General features: G+C 62.9%; 1 protein-coding gene across 4 annotated transcripts; it reads right to left on the bottom strand.

Annotated features, from left to right (window-relative positions):
- Nucleotides 1-17,224: 17,224 nt before the first annotated feature.
- CDKN1C (cyclin dependent kinase inhibitor 1C) lies at nt 17,225-19,094 on the bottom strand. 4 transcript variants are annotated; one of them, XM_087822079.1, is made up of 4 exons: nt 19,010-19,094; nt 18,158-18,834; nt 17,502-17,636; nt 17,225-17,399 (listed from the first exon to the last, which is right to left on the bottom strand). In XM_087822079.1, the coding sequence occupies exons 2-3, from the start codon at nt 18,822-18,824 to the stop codon at nt 17,503-17,505; spliced, it is 801 nt and encodes a 266-aa protein (XP_087678205.1). In that variant the 5' UTR covers nt 18,825-18,834; nt 19,010-19,094; the 3' UTR covers nt 17,225-17,399; nt 17,502. The 4 variants fall into 4 exon arrangements, with proteins under 4 accessions (XP_087678205.1, XP_087678204.1, XP_087678203.1 ...); XM_087822078.1 differs by having other exon boundaries at nt 19,006-19,086; XM_087822077.1 differs by lacking the exon at nt 19,010-19,094 and having other exon boundaries at nt 18,158-18,964.
- Nucleotides 19,095-22,389: the final 3,295 nt, after the last annotated feature.

The raw sequence follows: 22,389 nt of genomic DNA, 5'->3' as shown, positions 1-22,389 counted from the left end.
TCGCGCCAGATGGCCGGGGAAATGCTAATTTCGGGCGCCCCCACCCCGGTTTAATTGCGCCTTTGCAGATGGGTCGCAAGTCTGCGCTTCGTGCAGATGAGCACTGCCTGGCCTGGCTGCTGCTAGGCCTGCAGGTCGGCCTCGGACCATAGCCCGGGGCCCGGGTGAGAGCCCGGAGGCTGCGGGAGGGGCGCCTCCCCGCTTCCCCAGCGAGCCTCCAGGCGGGAGCGGGCACCCAGCAGCTGGGCTGGGGAAGCACCCTTTTCGCTTTTCATTTCTCCAAAATGGGATCTTAAGTGATTCTGAATGAAAACAAATTGGCCGCTTTCTTTTCCAAAGAGAAGTGCACAGTGCGGAGCGTGGGGAGCACCAGGCCCCTACCCCTGGCACCTGGGGCTTGCTGGTAAGTCCTGGTGGGCATGGGGCCTCCTTTAACTGAAGCCCCCAGAACCACCAGAGTGCAGGTGACTCCCCTGCCCCGGATCCCAGCCAGAAGCAGATGTCCAGGCAGCTGGACATGGAGATGAGCATCCTGGTGGGTCAGCCAGGCCTCCTGCACTGTCATCTCCAGCATCAGCAGGAGCCCTGCCTCCACCCAGTTTCTGGCTCCAGTGAGGGAGAGTTCTCTGCGGGGGGGTCCCCACCCCTGCAGCTCTGTGCCCTCAGCCACTCTGGTCTGACCACATGGGGTGCAAGGGTGGGCAGGGTGAGCAGCAGGACTGAACTGGGGAGAAAGCTTGGACAGAATGAATGAATGAATGAATGAATGAATGAATGAATGAATGAAAATGAATGAATGAATGAATGATACGATAAATAGATGGATGGATGGATGGATGGATGGATGGATGGATGGATGGATGGATGATAGGATGGATGGATGGATGGATGGATGGATGGATGGATGGATGGATGGATGGATGATAGGATGGATGGATGATAGGATGGATGGATGATAGGATGGATGGATGGATGGATGGATGGATGGATGGATGGATGGATGGATGGATGGATGGATGGATGATAGGATGGATGGATGGATGGATGGATGGATGGATGGATGGATGGATGGATGGATGGATGGATGATAGGATGGATGGATGGATGGATGGATGGATGGATGGATGGATGGATGGATGGATGGATGATAGGATGGATGGATGATAGGATGGATGGATGATAGGATGGATGGATGGATGGATGGATGGATGGATGGATGGATGGATGGATGGATGATAGGATGGATGGATGGATGGATGGATGGATGATAGGATGGATGATGATAGGATGGATGGATGGATGGATGGATGGATGGATGGATGGATGGATGGATGGATAGTAGGATGGATGGATGGATAGTAGGATGGATGGATAGTAGGATGGATGGATAGTAGGATGGATGAGTGGATAGATGGATGGATGAATGAATGAATGAGAACAAATGACAGGGAAGGTCCCTCTCTGATCTCTAGTATCTTAACTGCAAATTTACAAGCCCTGTATGTTGGTGGGGTTGGACTGGCTCCCCTAACCGCTGTGAAGCAGGGAGAGGGCCGATTCCTGTCCCAGCAAATCCTCCAGACACAGAACTCTGGCCAAGTGAGCATCATAGGTTGTGTCATATCTTTGTAACCTGCTCAGATGGCTGACACATCACCATAAGGCCACCTTTAAGCCAGGTCTGAGGTCGGTCTGCCCAGTGAACTGGCCCAGCTGCCAGCAGCCCAGTCCTGGTGCCTGGCTGCGAGCCCTCTGCCCCGAGCATTTTCTCTCCCTCCTCCGCCTGTGCCTCCTCCTAGCAGCCTCCAGGTTGCTTGGGGCTGCCCTGACCCTAACCCTCACCTGGCCTCTCAGTCTGCCCCATACCCCAGCCAGGGTTCAGTGCCCATCTTGGGGGCATCACAAGGCTAACACTCCAGCTGACACTCAGGCTGGGACCAGAAGCCCAACCAACCCCCTGGTGCCTGTCCTGCTGGCCTTGGATCTGTGCCAACCCAGTGACCAGCCATGGGCCAGGGAGGAGGGGGCAGCGGGGGGGGGGAAGCACCCACAGCCAGGGTGCGCCATGGAAGTTTCCATGGTCACAGGATGGAAACCGTTTCCTATCAGTGTGGAAATAACAGGTGGCCCCTCAGGCCTCCCCTTTCATTTCTTTCCAGGAAACAGTTCCAATGGGATTTATACACCCATGTGACACAAACATGGCCTGGCCACCCCCTACCCTCACTCCATTTGAACGGGAGACTTCCATCTCCCTCCTGGGCAGCCAGCTCCCTCCACGCTGAGAGCTGTCCTATGCCCCAGCCTGGCCCAGCCTCGCCAGTGACCATGTCTGTGCTCGTGGGCAGTTCCTTTAGGGCACTCGTGTCTCCCTCCTCTTCGAGAGGCCCCTGAGCCTGAACCCTGGGCGAGTCCGACCTTTCCCTGAGCCGTAGGATGGGTCTATCACCCTCTCCTCGTGGTTAAATATTTTGAAATGAAAACAACATATTTATATATGTGTGTACATATATTTACTCTAAAGCTCTAAACTATGCACTAAGTATGCACTTTAGACCTGAAATGTAAACATGGGCCCCCCAAATTGTATAGAACCCCCAACCACCACCCACGGTCATCTCCAGGCGGGGGAGTCCAGCCGGGGGGACGTTTACTTCTGTTTCTGTATTGTTTAATTTTAATTTTTTTTTACAATGAGTATATGATAGCTCTATAACCAGGAGAAAATATACAACTATTTTTGTTTTGGGGGATTAAAAAACATAAAAAGCACCGTTGGTTTGTCAACCATGTGGCCCGGGGATGGGAATACTGCTCCAGGCCGACCTCGGGGAAGGGGTCCGGACCGAGTCCTGGGGGCGCCTAGGTCACTAAACCCCCTTGGACCGAGGCCAGGGCAGGCCCACTTCATGCCAAATTCCACTCGGGCCTACTCCCGGTCCCAGCAAAATTCCAAAGTATATTGTTGTTTTTGTTACTATTTTGCAATTACGGGACATTTTTTAAATGCCTGGAGTGTTTTTCAGCCATTTGTATTAGCTCCTTCACACTCTGCCCGAACGGCCGGGCGGCACTGCACTCACCCGAAGCAGGCCGGCGGGGCTCAGAGAGGCCAGGCCCCCCTGAGTCGCACGGCATCGGAGCCTTGGGGTGAGAATGGACGTTCACGTCGGGGCTCCAGCCCCGGGTCATCCTGTGGCGTCTCCCTCAGCTTCAGCCTCCACCAGGCTTTTATTTGGGGGAAGAGAGGGAAAAGCAGGAATGTGATAAGAGAAAAAATAAGGAAAGGAAAGGAAAGGAAAGCCAGGGTGGGGCACAGGAGAGCGATGCTGAGGGGCCTGGGCCTGGCAAAGTGACCACTCAGAGGCCCTGGCAGGGGACCTGGGCCTTCGGGATGGCCCTGCCGGCCCTTCATCTCTGCACACACACACACACACCCCGCCAGGGACAGGCTCTCAAAGAGCCTTGGGCCTCAATTCGCAGTGTGAGGGGAGGCCGGGGGAGACAGCATCCTCTCTGGACTCCCATTGTCCCAGGAGACTGTCTATCCCGGAGGGTAGAGGGACAGTCGGCGGCCTCAGGTGCCGCTGGAGTCCTCTCTGAACCTCAGTCCCCAAGCTGACCCCCAGGCCTCAGGAGCAGGCACCACCGCCCGGCCCCCACCCTCGCAGGGAACCAGGCCTGGGAGGGCCGCACAGAGCAGCTCGCCACTGGGCACCGGGTCAGGGAGCAGCAGGCCCACCCTGGGAGCCCAGCGTTATGGGCTGAGTTGTGTCTCCCTAAAATTCACCTGTTGGAGCCCTAACACCCAGCGCCACAGAATGTGACCTTATTTGGAGATGGGGTCTTCAGAGAGGTGATTAAGTTGAAACGAAGTCATAGTGGTGGGCATGTCCTTATAAGAAGAGGAGACCGGGACACAGACACACACCGAGGGACAACTGTGTGGGGACGTGGGGAGAAGATGGCCGTCTCCATGCCCAGGAGGGAGGCCTCAGAAGGAACCAGCCCCGCAGCAACACCTGGATCTCGGACTCCAGCCTCCAGGACAGGGACAGTAAACTGCTGTTCAAGCCGCGGGCTGTGGGGCTTTGTTATAGTCGCCCCAGCAAACTGGTGCACCAGCGTCCACCCCACCCCAGGGTGACAGAGGGGGCACACCTGTCCAGACTCAGGCGGCCAGGGTGGGCACAGAGACCCCGCCCCAGCCCTGCGGGCCAATGGAAGCCCCACCCACGCCTGGCCTGGGGACCTTCTCTGACCAAGTTCCTTGAGCTGCCCCCCAGCTGGCTTGGGAGCATCATCACAACACTTAGGGACACACTGTGAACATAGGGGTCCCCCAAACTGCTGTTTCCCAAGGCCTAGATGAAAAAGCCACGTGCAGAGCAGGGACAGAGCGCATTTGGACGTGGCTGGTGCGGGTGGCAGGGAGGATGGGCACCCCGGAGACTGAGGGCCTGGCTGGGCATCCAAGCCCGGAGGGGCTGCGGGGACCCTGGGCCTCGCTCCCTCCCGGCTTCATTAAGCGCCTCCTCCGCCCAGGCCAGCTGGAGTCAGCTGATTAGCCCGTTCTAGTGGCCCCGGGAGCCCCCCGTATCTGTTTTCCACCCACACATGTTCAATTAAATTTCGCTTTTGTGCCAGAGAGGCCTGCGATGCGCGCGTTTCTGGGGCGGTTCTCCCTGTTCCTTTATGTCCTCAGAAACGAAGTCAGTCACCAGGTTTCAGAAAACACCTCCCGGTTTGGAGCGGGTTAGAGGCGAGAGAAACACAACGCAAAACAAAAGCCCGAGAAACAAAGGGGAGGCCACGGAGGCCTTTGTGGGGACCCCTCCCGCGAGGAGACGGTTCACCCCCAGAGAAGCGCTCCCATTGTGCGGGCGCCGGACGAGCCCCTCGCGTTGGGCAGAAATGCAAATCCCCCCCCTCTCCCTTTGATTCAAATATTTAAATTTTCAAATATATATGCTGCGGGCCCTGAATGGCAGCTGACCTCACTTACTTCCACAGAAGAAACGCGGAAGCCCTGGGCGGCAGCTAATCTAGCCGGCGGTGGCCCCCGCGGGCCTGGGGGTGGGGAGTAATCCTTTATTCAAACATTTGGCTTAAAAGCGTAACAAGGAGAAAAAGCTGGGACGTAATTGCGTCGCATGGAAAACAGAGAGATTTTTCTCTCTCTCCTTCTCTCTCTAACGAGCTTTTTCTGCCTCCTCAAAGACGGGCGGCCCCAGGCCAGACGCCGCGCTCCTGCTAAAGAAACCGGGAGAGGTTTCCCTTCCCTGCCGTCCCCACGGGCCCCCGCCGGCCCCCCAAGGGGTTTTCTTAGTGGGTTGGCTCTGCCACGGGCTCGCTCACTCACCGATTCTCTCCGTAAAGTGCCACAGAGGACCTACTGCGGCCTGGCTTGGCCGGGCTCTGCCTGGGCCCCGGCAACCAGGCGCCCCCAACGCAGCTAGCTTCCAGCACCTTCCTTGGGGCAAACTGGAGCCTTGACACCCCTGCAGAGCCATCCCCTGACCCTCAGAGGTGCCAGAAAACTCCATGAGCCATTGATGCACGTGGGGTTCCCAACGCACCTCCCTACCAGCCCCCGGGGGGACTGAGCACCGAGGGGAGGGCAGGGGAGGAGGGCCCCCCCTGGGCTGGCAGGGCCAGCGTCTGTCCTGCTCCTGGGCCCGGGGCTCCCAGAGGGCCCTGGCCCAGCCCATCAGCGGGGCTGGATCTTTAATATTTAAAGAGCTCTCCCGGGCATTTCAACAACTCCCGGACACGATTTTCTGTGATACGTGTGCTGTTGGGACATCTGTCCTCTATACCTAATAAAGTCGCCGGGTTCAGAATGAACTCCTCGGCCTGGGCTTTGAATCCGGGCTCACATATGGTTGGTAATTAGCCGGCTATCTCTTGGAGTTAAATGATTTTTTTTTTTTTCTCTCGCCCCTTCGCATCCATAATAGACGCGAACAGAGTTGCGATTGTTCCCTGTTGCGGGACATTCTGCGCCTGAATGAGCGGGGGGCTGCTCTGTCGACGCGGATTTGCCATATGGTTGCGCGGAGCCGGGAAGAATGGGCCCCTGTGTGTGCGCCCGGGGCGCGGCGGCGCGGGCCGTGCCAGCCCTGCGGACCCGGGTGCCCGACGGCGCGGGAGGACAGGGCGCCGCGTCGGGCCGCCCGTGGGCACCACCGCTGGGCGCCGAGGCCCCGCCGGCCGGGCAGGTCGGCCGGGCGCGCGCGGGGACCCACGACAGGCGCTCGGGGCCTGCGCCCCGCCGGCGGGCGCGCGCGAGAGGCGCGGGGACGGGCGCGCGGGGCGAGCGCGCGGGGGACGCGGGGCCCTCGCGCCCGTGCTGGCCTCGGCGGGGGCCCGCGCGGCGGCGGCGGCGGCCCCATTGTGAGGCCGGCGAGACAATGGGCGGCCCGAGGAGGCACCTGCTCGCCTGAAAGGCCCATAAATCGCCGCCGAGTCCAGCTGCCTTCCCGCCCCTCCCCGTGGACCCGGCTCGGCCAGGCCGGAGGGGGAGCTGCCTCCGGAGGCCTGGGCGCGGCCGTCGGGCGGGCAGGCGGCCGGGCATCGCCCGCTCCCTCCCGCCTGTGCGCAGAGGCGCGCCCGCCCCGTCCCCTCGGATGTCCGGCGCCTTGGCACCGTGTGTCCCGCTCGGCACCCAGGCCCCCAGCACCAAGCAGTGCGCTCTCGGGCTTGCCTGTGAGCCAGGTTCTTGGACTTCTGTTGTTACTGTTGCTGCTGTTTGTAATATTGGGAACCCGGGAAGGGCCCTCCTGGGAGGACCAGGCTCCCCGCGGCTCCCCCAGGGCCTGAGATAAACAACCTGCCTCGCTCCGGGGGCTGCTGTGCGCTGCTCCCACGTTTTTATACTAAAGGCCTGGCCCAGGTGGGGCTTGTTAGCCCTTCAAAGCATGGGCGACGCCTTTCCCTCCGCTATCCTGGGTGCCAGGCCCAGGGGGTCCTGCACTTCCTCCCCACTGCCCCCTTCACGGGCTGGGCGGAAGCCTCCAGCTGGGGCTCTGTATCTCCCAGGTATTATTTCAATCATCTTTGGTGCCGAAAATCTCCCTCTTTGGAGGGTGGAGGCAAAGGCCGAGGCCAGTAGGAAGTGGTCAGGAGCTCCTGCAGGGGCTGCAATGCCACCTGGGATGTGCTCGGACGCAGGAAAGGCTGGCATCGGGCACAGCCCACAGAGTCCAGGCCCAGGCTTGCTCCAAACGGCCAGCTTCAGGCAGGCACTGGAGACCGGCCACCACCTGAGCAGAGGGCGGGCGTGGCCCCTGGCGGTTCACAAGGCTGCTGAGGCCAGCTCTTCCCTGCAGGGCAGTGTCCGCTCCCCTGGCCGGACGCCCTGCACCTTGCCCCTCTCTGCATGGAGAGAGCAGGCTCGGGCTCAGGATGTGTCCCTGGCACCTCAGTGGCTCGGGAATCTTCAGGTGTTGGCACACAGATTTGGCTGAGGTTTTCTTCCAGGAAAAGGCAAGCATGCGGGGTCTTTGGCACAGCCAGGCCTGTGCGGGGCCTGCACGGTGCACCCCGAGATCGCTGCATGCCTGGGCCTGGAGGCCAGGCCTGCGAACACTGCTCCAGGGGCCCTCAGAGATGCACATCTGGAGGGCTCCATACCTGCTCCCTGGGCCTCCTGCTCCCACCCCCAGGTCTCCGGCTCTCAATTTTAATTATCTTTAATCTTCTGGTGCCATCTCTTATCAGGCCTCCCCTCCCCTAATAAAGGGCCAGCATTTCCCGCTCCAGCTCCTCTCCCTGATGGGCTGGAAGAATGTTCTCCCGCTTCCTTTGATGTTTCTTACAAGTTCATCTCATTTCCTGCCGGGCATTTCTGACCTCTAGTGATTTCCACAGGCCAGGCTGCATGGCTGGTCTCCTCCGCGTGCCCCACCCAGACACCAGGGCCCGTCCCTCCCTGTGCAGTGGCCCGGCCAACTCAATTTCCTCCCACCTTCCCCGCCGTCTTCCCAGGCCTCCGAGGGGGCAGCCTGAGCTGGCCTTAGACCGTGTTTCCCAAAGAAGTTCGTCTCCCCACAGAAGCTCCCAGACCGGCTTCCCCGGGGCCCGTGTGCTTTACTTTCTGACGTTCCCTTTGGGGAGGCGGGTTTTGTTCCCTTTGCCCCCTCAGTGGGCTGAGCTGAGTGGACCCTGGGAGGGGAGAGTGGGGGGCAGGGCCTCCAGCCCCTGGAGCATGTGGAAGCCTCTCCAAGCAGGGGGCCAGGGGCTGCTCCCCAAGTCTGGCTCCGGGGGGCCCCCAAAGTGGCAGGTGTAAAATGAGAGAAAACCCAAAGGAAACAAAACAAGGCACAGCAAACGAGTCTTCTGACAGAATTCAAATGCTGTGTCTTTCCCTGCCCCCCCAATCTCTCTCACACACACACCCCCACACACACATTCAGGGCTCCGGACCCACCGGCAGGGAACTGGGTGCGGGGACCCGGCACAGTGGCCGCCCCTTTGGGGTGTAACAGGCCAGTGCGAGGGCCGTGGTGGAGAGAGGTGCGCACAGGAACACGGAGGAGCCAGACCCTCGCCTTTGTCTGCTGCCAGCCGGACCCCTCACCGGGACAGCCCAGCAATGGGGGGGCGAAGCTGTGGGTCGCCCCTAGCCTCTGGGGGAGTCAGGGTGCCGTGTCACCCCAGCCCTCCAGTCGGTGGACACCCGGCGACAGGCACCCTGCGCCCAGCCCCTGCCGCCCGGCTCCGCCCAAACCCGCCGTTTGCAGGCCCTGTGGTCTGTCTGTACTACGTGTGGTTTCCAGGGCTGAGAGGAAGGGTTAGAGGACCCACCCCATGTGACCGGCAAAACAAGAAGCCCTCAGAAATCCCAGGTCGGGGGCTCCTGCCCTGAGACCGGCCAGTCAGCCTCCCAGGCCTGCGTCCAGGAGGGCCCGGGGCGGCCAGCACCAGAGAGCAGGGGCTGTGGGGCAGATTTTAAGCCACCAACAGCTTCATGGACTCAAAGAACATTCCAGCTGGACAGGCCCTCAGTGACTCTCCAACACCACGCTCTCGGAGAGGGAAACCGAGTCCCGGGGGGAGGCTCATGCTTTGCTTCCCTCATCATATGTGGGCCCCATGGGAAAGGGGGTGCCAGACCCCAGCAAGGAAGAGAGTCCCAACTGGGAGACAATTGGGAAGACACCCCCCTCTTTCCCTGCTCCTACTGTCCCCCAAGAGGTGGGGGTGGTACAGACTCCCCGAGTGTGGGCCACATCAGGCAGGAGTCAACCACCCCAGCCCGAGGTCCTGCCCATGGGCCCCCAGTGGCTCTGAGGATGCCAACCTTGCCCCCACCCTAAGAGCCCCTGAGGCAGCCCAGACCATCCTACCTGGCAAGTAGCTGCAGGCAGGTGGCAGTTTCCAAGAACAGGGGGTGAAGGTGACCCCATGAGCTGCTGGGCCGGTCAGGTCCTGGCTGATGTGCCGCCGGCTCTCTACGCGATGGTTGGCATGTGGGACGTGACCGTTCTTATTACATTTGCAGCCACCAAAGGGGACCGATGGCTCAAAAGAGGTTCGGGAAAGCAGCGAGGACTCCCGGGCACACGTGGAGTGTCCCCTACACACAGGGACTGTCCACCAAGTGGGACGAGCCACAGAGCTGAGGAAGGGAGGCCCCCCGGGAGCAGTGACATCACTGGCCGGTCCCCTGGGCAGGGTTGCTTGTGACACTTGGCCAGGCAGTGGCATGCGGGCGGTGATGGCTGTGTCCTTTGCACAGCGCAAGGCCCGGCCTGGCGGCCAGCAGCGTTCTTCTAAAGTAAGGACGGGAAAGCTCTCCAGGCACAGCAGACCCGCTGCCCCAAGGGGGTCCACGGGGCACCTTCCAGACAACGCCTGCTCCAGTTGCAAGGATAGATTTGCCCGTGGGAGGACTGGAGACCTGGGAAGGCTTTAAAAGATAATAAATAAATAAAAATAATAATAAATAACAGTTGGGAGAGGGAAACGAACAGATGAGATCAGGAGAATGCTCTGCCCCACCCCCAAGCCCCGCACCCCCACCCCTGCCTGCGGGGCCGCTGGGCCCTGGAGCCCTGGGCTGCTCTGCTAACTTTGCGTTTGTTTGCTAGTTTCCATAAGAATTTCTTTAAAGGAGATACGAGTGATACTATTGGTATTGCTGAGAAACCATAAAAACAACTACAAAGTTAATGCAAACAGAAACTATGTATACGCGTCTACATGTGTGTGCTGTGTATCACATTGTAATACTGCATGTTACACGCGGAGAGAGACGGCAGAGCCGGCTGAGCCGGGGCTAACAGCCGGCCCTTATCAGGGGTTGCCATGGCGCCAGCTCGGTGGCCTTGGGAGGAGGGGTCCCGCTGTCCTGGGCGCACCCCCACGCCCCACGCCCCTGGCTCTGCCTCTCGCCTGCACCCAGCTCTGATGTCTGAGCACGGAGCCGCTCCTGGCCCTTGTCGGTCCCAACACAAGTACTCGATGCCCTTTCTTTCTGTCACGGACAATCCATGCTAGAGGAAAATAATTTTGTTTTTAATTTAGGTAGCTGTTGCTTTGTGAGTCCTGAAGTAAACCACCCCGGGAGGTGCTGGGTGGTCACTGAGCCAGCGCCGGGCGCTGTCAGGAAGGGTGTGTGCCCAGGGGGCCACAGGCTCTTTGGAGAAGCACAGCGAGGTCCCCTCCCTCGGGTGCTGGCAGACTCGGTAAAGCACCTGTTTAGGTGGGGGAGGCAGAGCGGCTCCCGACCTCCCAGCTAGGAGATTTGGGGACCTTGTAGCTGCCACACTGTGAGGAAGCCCAAGCAGGTCCGTGGAGGCGCCTCGGGAAAGGAACTGAGGCCCCAGCTGGTGCCGGCTCCGCTCTACCAGGCGTGGACCTGAGCCGCCTTGGAAGTCCATCCCGCCTTCCATCAAACCACCCTGACTGACACCCTGTGGAGCGGAGCCCAGCTCCATGCCCAGGCTTCCCGGGGTCCTGACTCCCAGCACTGCAGGTGTAAACAGGGGCGCAGAGCACCGGGACAGTTTTTACTTGGCAACAGCCCATTGGAACAGACGTTCTCCTGCCAGCAGGAGAGAAGGGAGGGGCTGCTTGCGCTCACCTGGCTCTGCGTGTTGGGTGCGAGTGTGGGAAGTTGCCAGGGCCTCTCTCAGGCCCGCCCCTGTGCACTGGAGGAGCAGGTCGGGAGGAGGGAGGAGCTGGGCTGTGATGCAGAGGAGACAAAAGTCTCAGCCAGTCCCTTGGGGCCCCGGAACTGGGGTGGTCCCCCAAACCCATGGCCCCTGGAGATGGCTCCTGTATGGGAGGGTGTAGCTCCCTTTAACTGAAAGCAAGTCCTGAAGAAAACTCGCTGGAGTCATCAGCAGCCGGCCGGCCTGCCTGGCCCTCCAGCTTACTCAGTGGTCCACACTGCACCTCGTGGACGTGAGCCTTGCTCCCACAGCCTGCGCCCCTATGTCCAGATGCTCTCTGCCTCGCCTACGGGACACGTTTGAAATCCCACACAAACAGGACAGCGGACAGAAGGCCACCAGAGAGCACACGGGACCCTGCCACACGCTGAAAGACTTGGCCCCCAGCCCTCAGCATGCATGACAGGCTGGATTTCGCCCCATGGGGCACTGAACGCCGCACTCAGAGAGTAGTCCACCACTTCTGGACAGCCCCCCACCCCGATTTCCAGCACGACGTGCTTTCATTCTTGGAAACCGAAAGCAGTGAGTTGGAGTCTTCAGAGAAAGTGTCTCTGTCAGCTTGGCTGACTTTATGGTGCATAACAAAACTCCCCATGGCCTACAGCAGCTTGCAGGAATCTCGGTGTGACAGTCCCACCTGGGGACCGTCCCCCCCGTGGCTGGACTCCACCACAGGTCAGCGCACAGTGGAGGGGTGAAATGGAAGCACCATACACCAGCTCATGTAGCTTGGCATGTGGCATGTGGCATGTGGCATGTGGCACGGCAGTCACATGTCGTGGCCAAAGCAAGTCATGGGGCCACGTCTGCTAACACCAGGCAGGAGATGAAGAATCCAGCGCAGGGAAAGGCCGCAAGTATTCGGACGTGGGCGCAGTCGCCCTGGGCGGGGGGCTGCCTGCGCTCAGGCTGGGCCCCGCCAGGTCCTGAGATAAAGCCACCGTCCTCGCTGTTGATTTTTAATTATGCCTATCCCTGTGTCTAAATTGTAACGAGGTTTCTTTTTTTCCTTAAATTCACCTAAAAGCTGGTGGTCTGCGCAGTGCCCACAGGAGAAGTGTGTGAAAACCAGACTCTTGGACAGACGCTCAATCCTGCCCCTGGGATGCAACATGGTGCGGCCACTTGGGCGGGTTCCCCCAAAGCTCAGTGCGCTCCCACCCACCATGCCACCCAGCCACGTCTGTCCAAACCCATACAGCACACAGCACTGGGCGTGAGCTCATAAAATATAGACTAGTTACTAATGGATTTTTTTTTTTCTTTTTAAAGAAACAGTCCTCTAAGACAACATCAGTGAGAGCAGCCGGCTGTGGGGCTGGGGGCTTTGTCGATGAGTGACCTCGGCCACTGGCCTTGCATCTCTGAGCCTCACCTGGTGTCCTAGCATGGCGTGCTGGCACCTGGTTGGCAGGACTCTTGCAAAAACTAAACTGTGTCCTGGTATCCACAGGGCCTGGCTGAGAGTGGAGATCAGGGCAGGGATGGCCTGAATTACTACATCTGTCCACAAGAAAGGCTGTGAGCCTCTGAGCTTCCTTTCTCCAGGGAGGCTTCCTCAGCTCTGAGAACGGCCCACATTCACACTTACAAGTAAATGGACACCCAGAAGGCACCCCCACCCCACCCCACCCAGTCCACTAATGAGTCCAACATAGCTCACAGCCCCCCCCCCCCAGCTCCAACCCCCTACCCACTATTCCATGAATACTGTTGGCCTCAGGGCCTTTGCACTTGCTATTTCCTCTGCCCAAAACTATCTTCTCTCACTCAGTCCTCACATCTCCCAGCCTTCACCTCAGCCAAGCTCAGATGTCACCTACTGGGAGCTGGAGGGGCCTGGGGCTCAGCTTCGCTTACTCCTAACACATCCCTTGGCTCACTTTTCAGGTTTAGTTGCAGAGGCAGGCCTGCTGGTTGGGTCTCTGGTGCCCAGAGCAGTGCCTGGCACGCTGGAGGCAGCTGAGTATTTGCCAAGCTTGTCTCCTGCTTGACTGGCCACAGGATCCCCTCTCTGGTCCCCATTTCCCTGCCACCCAGCAGCCTCAGGGTGCTTTCTAAGTTGCCTCAGCTCTGTCTCTCCTGCCTCAGTGCCCCCAGGGCTCCCCACTGCCTGCAGATAAGATCCTACTTTTGACCCCAGCCCATCAGACCCACAAAGGACATCAGTGGGAGAGGATGGGGCGGGGAGGCCTGGAAGGTGCACCCCAAAAGGCATTGGTTTATCAAATAATGTTTAAACTGTGTGCAGGCCCCACCCCCACCCCTAGGTCAGGCCAGATGGGTGCCCAGAGGACCTGGCCCCTGGGGAGATGCCTGGAGCAACCTTCAGCCCCTCCCCTGCCTCATGGTGGTCGGTCTCTGGTCCTTACCCTGCCTCCCCCCATGGCGTCTGCCCTCCCCCAGGCCCCTTCCCACCTTCTCAGGGGCCGTCTTCTCACCTGTGGCTGGAGTGCCCCGCCCATGGCTGCCTGGCAGCCCCTGCTCAGCCTCTGCCTGGCTGGCACCGCTCTGTAGGTTTATAGGTCAAAGCCTCAATATTTTGCCTCCCTACCTGGGTCCAAAGGAAGCTGCCGTCTCACTGGAGCCTAGCACCAGGCTGGCACACAGCACATGCTCAGTAAGGAAACACCCCATCCCAGCCCTGACATGCCCTGCACACCAGGCTCGCTGGCCTGAGCTCATGCTCCCTGGGGCCTGGCTCCCCTCCCCAGCCTGTGCCCACCCCGCCCTCCCAGGGACCGGTCAGTGCCATGCTTGGGGCTGCAGAGCCCAGAGGCCCAGGGCCAAAGTCCCTCCATGCTGCCAAGGTTGGTGGCTCCTCCTTGGGTGGGTAACTCCCTGCCTCAGTTTCCTCCTTAGACAAACGAGGAACACATTGGGGTCTCGGTAGGATCTCACTGAAGATGAATCGTGCTCAGCAAGCCTGGCACAGAGCAAGGAACTTGTCATGGTGGTCACTGTCACTGTCACTGTCATTATCATCACGGGCCCCAGTGGGCTGGGTCACGTTGTGGCCAAGGCAGACCCACACCTCTGTGTGCCCGCTGCCCGATGCTCTGGGCTTGGGCCCGCCTGAGGACCGAGAGGAAGGGCCACCTGACAGCCAGGCGCTCTCGGGCCAGCACAGAGCTTTGCAAACGGCGCCTGCAGACTATCCTCACCAGAGGGGGAAACTGAGGCTCATGGAGGGGAAGGAGGGCTCGCCCAGGGCCACATGTGCTCTTTCCCTGTGGAGAGCCAGCTCCTGGTAACCCTGGCCAGCCCCAGCCCCAAGGAGATACCTGCCCAGCCTGAGAAAGAACAGGGGCCTCACGCTGCCTGGGAGAAGGCCACCCTCGGACACACCTGAAGCCGGGGGGCAGGCGGGCTGTGAGCAGCAGAGCAGGTGGGATCCGGTGCCCACCCGCAGGAGGAGGCCCCTGCAGCCAAGGTGTCTGGGGATCGCAAGGGTCCCACCCCTCCAGGTTCTGTCTTCAGTAACACTGTTTAGTTCAGGTGATGTGCCTGCAGACGCCCCCCTCCTCAGCCACGCTGTGCTCGGGCCTGGTCACACAGGGTGTGGGCAGGTCCCCTCCCCCAGGAGAGGCCTGAGGCCTGAGGTCAGGTAGATGTAGGCCTGGCTCCCCCATTATGACCAGGCTGATGCAGAGCCGAAGGGGGCAGGGGCTCCACTCTCATGGGGTGGGGGGGACACGTTGCTGCTGAAAGAAGCAGGGGCTCCACTCTCATGGGGTGGGGGGGACACGTTGCAACTGAAAGAGGCAGGGGCTCCACTCTCATGGGGTGGGGGGGACACGTTGCTGCTGAAAGAAGCAGGGGCTCCACTCTCATGGGGTGGGGGGGACACGTTGCCACTGAAGGGGGCAGGGGCTCCACTCTCATGGGGTGGGGGGGACACGTTGCAACTGAAGGGGGCAGGGGCTCCACTCTCATGGGGTGGGGGGGACACGTTGCCACTGAAAGAGGCAGGGGCTCCACTCTCATGGGGTGGGGGGGGACACGCTGCAACTGAAAGAGGCAGGGGCTCCACTCTCATGGGGTGGGGGGGACACGTTGCCGCTGAAGGGGGCAGGGGCTCCACTCTCATGGGGTGGGGGGGACACGCTGCAACTGAAAGAGGCAGGGGCTCCACTCTCATGGGGTGGGGGGGGACACGCTGCAACTGAAAGAGGCAGGGGCTCCACTCTCATGGGGTGGGGGGGACACGCTGCAACTGAAAGAGGCAGGGGCTCCACTCTCATGGAGTGGGGGGGGACACGCTGCAACTGAAAGAGGCAGGGGCTCCACTCTCATGGGGTGGGGGGGACACGCTGCAACTGAAAGAGGCAGGGGCTCCACTCTCATGGGGTGGGGGGGGACACGCTGCAACTGAAAGAGGCAGGGGCTCCACTCTCATGGGGTGGGGGGGACACGTTGCCGCTGAAGGGGGCAGGGGCTCCACTCTCATGGGGTGGGGGGGACACGCTGCAACTGAAAGAGGCAGGGGCTCCACTCTCATGGAGTGGGGGGCACATATCAGCTGAAGGGGCAGGGGGCTCACTCTCATAGGGTGGGGGTGCACATCTCAGCTGAAGGGGGCAGGGGCTCACTCTCATAGGGTGGGGGTGCACGTCTCTGCTGAAGGGGGCAGGGGCTCACTCTCATAGGGCGGGGGTACACGTCTCTGCTGAAGGGGGCAGGGGCTCACTCTCATAGGGTGGGGGTGCACGTCTCTGCTGAAGGGGGCAGGGGCTCTCCACTCTCATAGGGTGGGGGTGCACGTCTCTGCTGAAGGGGGCAGGGGCTCACTCTCATGGGGGGACACGTTGTGGCATCTGGCTCCAGCTGGGCCTTGGGGCCAGGCCGGTTTAGGCAGTTGGGGCAGGTTAACTGTAAGTGTACGTGCATCTCCTTTGTCCCTGACCCTGGGGACATCAGCGGCCACACTGGAAACTCAGGAGTTCTCTGCTTCTCCTGGCACCAGCAGAAATGCTGCTGGCCACCCACTTTCTGCTGTTTTGCATCACCCTTTCCATTGCAGGCCGTGATTTTCAGAGGTTTATGGGTCAGCTATTCAGAAAATCTCTTCTTTTTTGAGGGAAAAGGGGCACTTGGAAAACACAAGGCTGGTGGGTGCCGGTGCCGCAGGGTGGACTTGGCTTTGAGGGAGCCCGCTGGCTCCCCTGGTCCCCCCTTCCCCTCCCTGCGGGCCTTTGGGCCGCCCGTCCCCCAGTGCAGGCCAACACTTCGGGGGTCTCAGGGCCCCACCCTGAGGACTCAGCACAGGGCAGCTGGGTGTGGTGGTTCCCGGGGGGGCACAGCCGGGCACACCAGCGAGTGAGCGTGAGTGTGAGTGAGTGTGTAAGAGACAAACGCAGGGCGGGGCTGCCCCCCCTCAGTGAGGAGCCTGTAGCAGGCGGGCTCCAGCCACCCCGTCAGGAAAAAGCCCCCCCTCCCTCCTTTGGGGGCTGCCCCCCGGGGGGTGCCATCTATCTCCCCAACGCCTGGGGGGCGCCCGAGTGAACACAAACACACACGGAGCCGGGGCTGCAGCAATTTTTTGGCCTCTTTATTTTGAACCCGGCGGAGGAGGGACCGGGGCAGTGGTGCAGACGGCTCAGGAACCATTTTAACAGAGGTGTCTTCAAGTGTAAAACAATCCTAACAATAAGAGAGACAGCAAGCGAAAGGGCGGAGAGGCGGCAAGCGCGGTGGGCTGGAACGCAGGCAGCTAGGGCCCGGGGGAGGCCCCCCAGAGTCCGCTACGGAGTAAATTTACATTGTGGATAGATAACAGGTGCGGGTGACGTGCCTTTGGCATAACCAATAACCAAGCTACTGCGTGGCAGAGCGGCCCACGCCTGGACATAAATAGAAAATATAAGTTAGTATAACTTTTTTTTTTTTTAAGTTTTTGTACAAATATACATTTTTTTCATTTTTTTTTCTTTTTTTCATTTTTTTTTTTGCACTGAGTTTCAGCAGAGATTAAACATTTTCTATAAATGACTCTTAAAGCTTTTACACCTTGGGACCAGTGTACTCCTCGGGCAGAATACATTTAGATATAAAGGAGTTATTAATACATTGCACAGTTTTCCAACTTGAAACACAAAACCGAAGGCTGCTTCGCGGCAGCTGCCACCGGTTGCTTGCTACATGGACGGTCCCAGCCGAGGCCCAGCTCCTCCTGTCCGCTGCCCAGCGGCTCCCTCGGGCTCTTTGGGCAAGAGGCTGGGGGGAGAGAGACAGAGACAGAGACAGAGAGACGGGGCGCGGTGAGCGGGGGGCCGCGGGGGCCCCAGGACCCCGCCCCGCGCCCCGAGCCGCACTCACCTCATCTCAGACGCTTACGGGGGGTTTGCTCCGAGGATCCCGGAGCTCCGCCGCCAGGCGCGGTGCATCCTCCGGGCACCTCGTTGGACGCCTTGGCCTCAGGCGCGGGTCTCTTGCGCTTGGCGAAAAAGTCTGCTGGCGAGAGCCCGGGCAGCGAGTCAGGGCAGGGGCCCGGGGGACCCCCGACGGCGCGGGGCGCGGCGCGCGCGGCCGGCGGGCCCGAGTGGGGCGCGTCCCGCCCGCGCCGAGGTCCGCGGCGGGTCAGCTTTGTTTACGTCGCCTCGCGAAGTGCTGTGTAAGCATTTCCCGCTGTCCCGCGGCCAACCCCCCGCCCCCCGGGGCCGCCGCACACTTAACCCCCTGCGCCCCGAGATCGCCGCGCCCGGCCACGCCCTGCCAGGGCCGCCCGCGGCCGGGAGGGGACCTCGCCGCCCCCGACGGCGCCCCTCCCGCCCCGCGCGCCCCCGGGAGCGGCCGCGGGCCCGACAGCGGGGCGGGGCCGGGCCGGGCGCAGCCGCACCCTGCGCGCCGCGCGGGCCCTTTAACGCCACGGGAGGAGGCGGGGACCTGAGCGGGGCCCCCCGAGGGCCGCGGAGCCCGGCCAGCTGGACAAAGCGGGGCCGGGCCGGGCCGGGGCGGGGCTGCTCGGGACTCACCAGAGATCAGAGGCCCCGGCAGCTTCTTGATCGCGGCGCCTCCGGCGGCGGCGGCAGCGGGGCCGGCAGCTCCGGCCGCGGTGGACGCGGTGGCGGCGGCCGCGGGGGTGGCGGCGGCGGCGGCGGCGGCCGCGGCCGCGCCCGGCGCGGGGCGCCCCGAGATCCCGCTGTTGGGCGGCTCGGCCAGGGGCTCGGGATTGCGCGGGGGCGGGCCCGCCTCCTGCTCCGCGCCCTCCTGCGGCGCCTCGGCCGGGGCCGGGTCGGGAGACGCGGCCGGGCCGCTGGACTGCGGCGACGCCGGCGCCTCCCCCAGGCCGTCGAGGGGCTCGTCGGCCGGCGGCCCGGGGGGCGGGTTAGCGCCCGCGCCGTCCGGGCGGGGCCGGGGCGCCAGGAGCAGGCGGCAGCGCCCCACCTGCACGGTCTCGCGGTAGAAGGCGGGCACCGACTCGCTGTCCACCTCGGTCCACTGCAGGCGTCCGGGGCCTCGCAGCGGCATGTCCTGCTGGAAGTTGTAGTCCCAGCGGCGCTGGTCCTCGGCGGTCAGCTCGGCGAGGCGCATCTGCAGCTCGCGGCTCAGCTCCTCGTGGTCCACAGGCCCAAAGAGGCTGCGGCAGGCGCTAGAGCGCACTAACTGGGGATAGGTGCGGCGGGAGACAAGGCGCTCCATTGCCAAGTCGCTGCAGAGATACACGTCGGACATGGCAAGGGGCAGCGGGAGCCCGGGCCGCGGGAGAAGAGAGGACAGGACAGGAGGAGGAGGAGAGGGCGGAGGCCGGGCGCAAGGGAGACCCCGCGCAGTTGGAGTCTGCATGGCAAAGGGACGCGGCGGAGGGTGGCGCGGCGGCTACCTGCCTGTCGGGCCCTGGACGGTCCTGAGTCGCGCTCGCTGCGTCGTCCGGCCGGCGGCCGCGCCCCCTCGGTGCCTGTCCTCGCTCGCTGGGCCGGCTCTGGCCTGGTTGGCACCCACCGAGCGCAGAGCACTTGGCAGTGGAGCGCCCAGCCCTCGCGCGCCCCTTTATACCCGAGGGTCCCACCCCCGCGGCTCGCGGGCCCCGCCGCGATTAGCATAAAGTAGTATTTTCAGTTTCAACAACACGGCGCCCATTGGCCGGCGCCGCTCCCCCCGCGCGCCCGGCGATTGGCCGCGAGCACACACCCACCCGAGGGGGCGGGGCGCGCGGGCGGATTGGCGGGGCGCGGGCGCGGGGCGCGGGCGCGGGGCGGGGCCCGAGTTAAAGGACGCTGCGGGCGGTAACGTGACACCGCGGCGCCCCGCCCCCTCGCCCCATCCCCCCCCCCGCAGCCCCCCCACCCCGCTCCCGCCCCCCGCGGGCTCCTTTGTCTGCAGGCGGGGGCTGCGGCGCGGCCGCGGCTCGGGCGCCCCCCTCCGCCGGCGCGCCCGCCCTGGCGCTGCGGACCCGGCGCCCGGCCAGCACCGACTCGCCCCCCGAGGGCGCCCGGCCCGCCGCCCGCGCTGGGCATCGGGCTTCCCGCGCCTCCGACGGGGCTTCCCCCCGCCGCGCCCAGCTCGCCCCCGGCGGCAGCGAGACGGGGTCTTCGGCCGCCCCGCGCGCCCCGGGCTGTGTCCCCCGTGGGGCTCCGCGCACCTGGAGCCCCGACACACCTGCTGGCCCTAAGGGCCCGGAGCGGGAGGAGGGAGGCCGGAGGGACGGAGCGAGGGTCAGCTCCGCGCTTGCACCCGAGCGGCAGCGGCGGCGAAGTGGCCGCCACCTCGAGCTCTGGCCCTCAGCCCCCCGCCGGAGCCCGGGTCTGAAGCCTCAAGCTTCTGGGACCCTCCCGGCTCTGCCCGGAGGACGGGAAACAGGTTATGGCCATTGTGTCACTGACCAGGGGTCCGGCAGCCTCTCAGGCTGGGCCAGGCCCCTCCAGGCTGGGCTGAGGCTGTTGTGCCGGGTGGGGTATTGGACAGGGCGCTGGAGGCTTCTCCCTGGGGGTGGGCCTGGCACCGCCCAGCCTAGGGTCTTGACTGGCTTTGCCGATCCTCTGTGCCAGCCTTGTCCCTCGTCACATGGGGAGCACCGCCCCCCCCCCCCCACACACACACAGGGGCCCAGCAGGCAGGCGGCCCTGCACCTCTCCCCCGTCACAGTGGAGGGCCGGCACCCCTCAGGTACGCCCCATGAATACTGTTGGTTGTTGGGGAAAGAATGGCCGGGCATGCGAGCCAGAGGGCCCTACCGCAGAGTCAGGGATGACGGGCTGGCCCCCGGCTCAGGGCTTCCTCCCCACACAGCGCCCCTTGGTACGCCCCTGTGCTCTCCAGTGGCCGCCCCAACCAGCCAGCTTCCTCTCACGCTCCCTTTGGCCCAACCGGCGGTGGGGCCGGGACCCAAGGCCCCAAGGACCCTGAGCTCTCAGCCCCTGCCTTGCGTGAGCCCATGAGTCAGCAGGAGAAGTAAGGCGGACACGACCCCGATCTGCCTGCCTCTGACCTAGGGCCAGGTGGGTTCCAGGACACACCAGGGATGGAACAAGGTGATAACATGCGAATGTGTCCTGGGGGAAGGCTGGGGGAGGCGAGGCTTGAAGGGAGAGGGGCAGACGGGAGAGGGCACCAACCCAGGCGAGGGACAGGCCTGTGGATGGGCCGGGGAGGGCAGTTCCCACTGCCTGTGGTGCCCGCTGAACACCTCCGGGGTGCCACCTAGCTCAGGCAGGTGGGGCCCAGCCCCCCAGCCCCCGTGATGATGACAGACCCAGCGGCATGTGACACTGAGTCTTGCCCCCAAGGACTGGGAGGAACATGTCCACATACCTCACCTGTTTTATCGGGAAAGGGGTTGCGAGAGCCACAGGGCCCGGGGCCATGGGACCACGTGCTCTCTGAGCAGAGGTAACCCTGAGCCTGTGACCCTGAGTTTCATCAAGAATGGTGCGCAACAGCTTAAGAATCTGCTGGTCCCAGGACCCGGGATGGGGCCCTCGCCTCCGGCCAGGGACACTGAGCTGGGGAAGGGCAGCCACGAGGCTGGGGGATGGGGGGAGGGGAGTCGGAGGCCCACTTCCACCCCAGGGGGCCCAAGCAAGCAAACCTCTCTCTGGCTGCCACAGCCAAGCTCTGCGTTTGTAATGAAAAATACATCCCAGAGAAGAAAGGAAAGCACGTCCCTACGCCGTATTCCTGCAAACAGCAGAGCCGGGGCGGGCGCTGGCCCTGAGGACCGGCACCACAAGCCCTGTGAGCCAGGGAGTCGGGGAGCCCTGTGTGGGGGTGTGGGTCACACCTGGCCCCTGCTGGCATCTGGCAGCGGGCACCTCACCATCCTGACCCCCACACACACCCCAGCAGAGCCAAGGGGACCCATTCCCTGAGCCTCCCGTTTCCTCTGAGCACCTGGAGAGGCCACAAAACATGAGCCGAGGTGCCCAGCACCACGAGCCACCTTCAGAACCAGCCCCGGAGCCTCTCCCCCTCTGCTGGCCTGGGGGGGGGGGCGGGCAGGAGGGGACACCTGGGAACAGCAGGGCCCCTAGGAGCAGAAGCCCTGAGTGACCAGCAGAGCCGAGCACCGGCCCCTCTGCACACCCACCCGACTGGGATGGAATGAGAAACGCACTTTTATTGCATTTTTAATCTGCTAGAGTTTGGGGGGGCCGGGGGTGTAACAGACACAACTCACTCTCCTGCCAGGGACATGGGCCCTTTCTCAGGGGGACACGGAGGGTCAGGACGGTTAGAGCTCTGAAGCTACGGTGGTCAAGGCCGTGGACCCACACGCAGCCCCGGGGTGTCGGCCCCCCAGCGCCCAGGGTGGCTGGACGGCCAGGCTGCCTCCGCCGCTCAAGACTCGAGGTGCCGTCGCCTGCACGTTGCCGGAGTGACCGGCGGCTCCTTCCCTGGCCTCTGCTGCCCCCTGGCGGCCGGCGCCGCAGCAGCGCCTCTCGCGGCCCCAAACCTCCCTCCTCCGGGGACCCCCACGGGGCTACTCCGGGGACCCGCTGGGGCAGCCGGTGTGCCCCCCCCGACCTCCTCCAATGCTCCGGGGTGTCTGTCCGCGTCCCCCCCCCCCCCGGCAGCCTCTCCCACGCTGCCCCGGGCGGTGCCCTTCTGAGGGGTCCTTAGGGAGAATATAAACCGGGGGGCACCCACGGCCACCCCAGGCCTGCCCGGCGAGGGCCGGGCTCCTGGCCTCCGGGACCCTCCCCAGAGCCCGCGGGGTAGGTCTTGCGATGCGCGCTCTGCAAGGGAGGACCCCAGGCTCCGAGGAGCA

The sequence above is a fragment of the Miniopterus natalensis genome, chromosome 11 (genome assembly GCF_054644295.1).
Source record: "Miniopterus natalensis isolate mMinNat1 chromosome 11, mMinNat1.hap1, whole genome shotgun sequence".
Classification (NCBI taxonomy): Eukaryota; Metazoa; Chordata; class Mammalia; order Chiroptera; family Miniopteridae; genus Miniopterus; species Miniopterus natalensis.
This window is presented reverse-complemented; position numbering and strand designations above follow the sequence as displayed.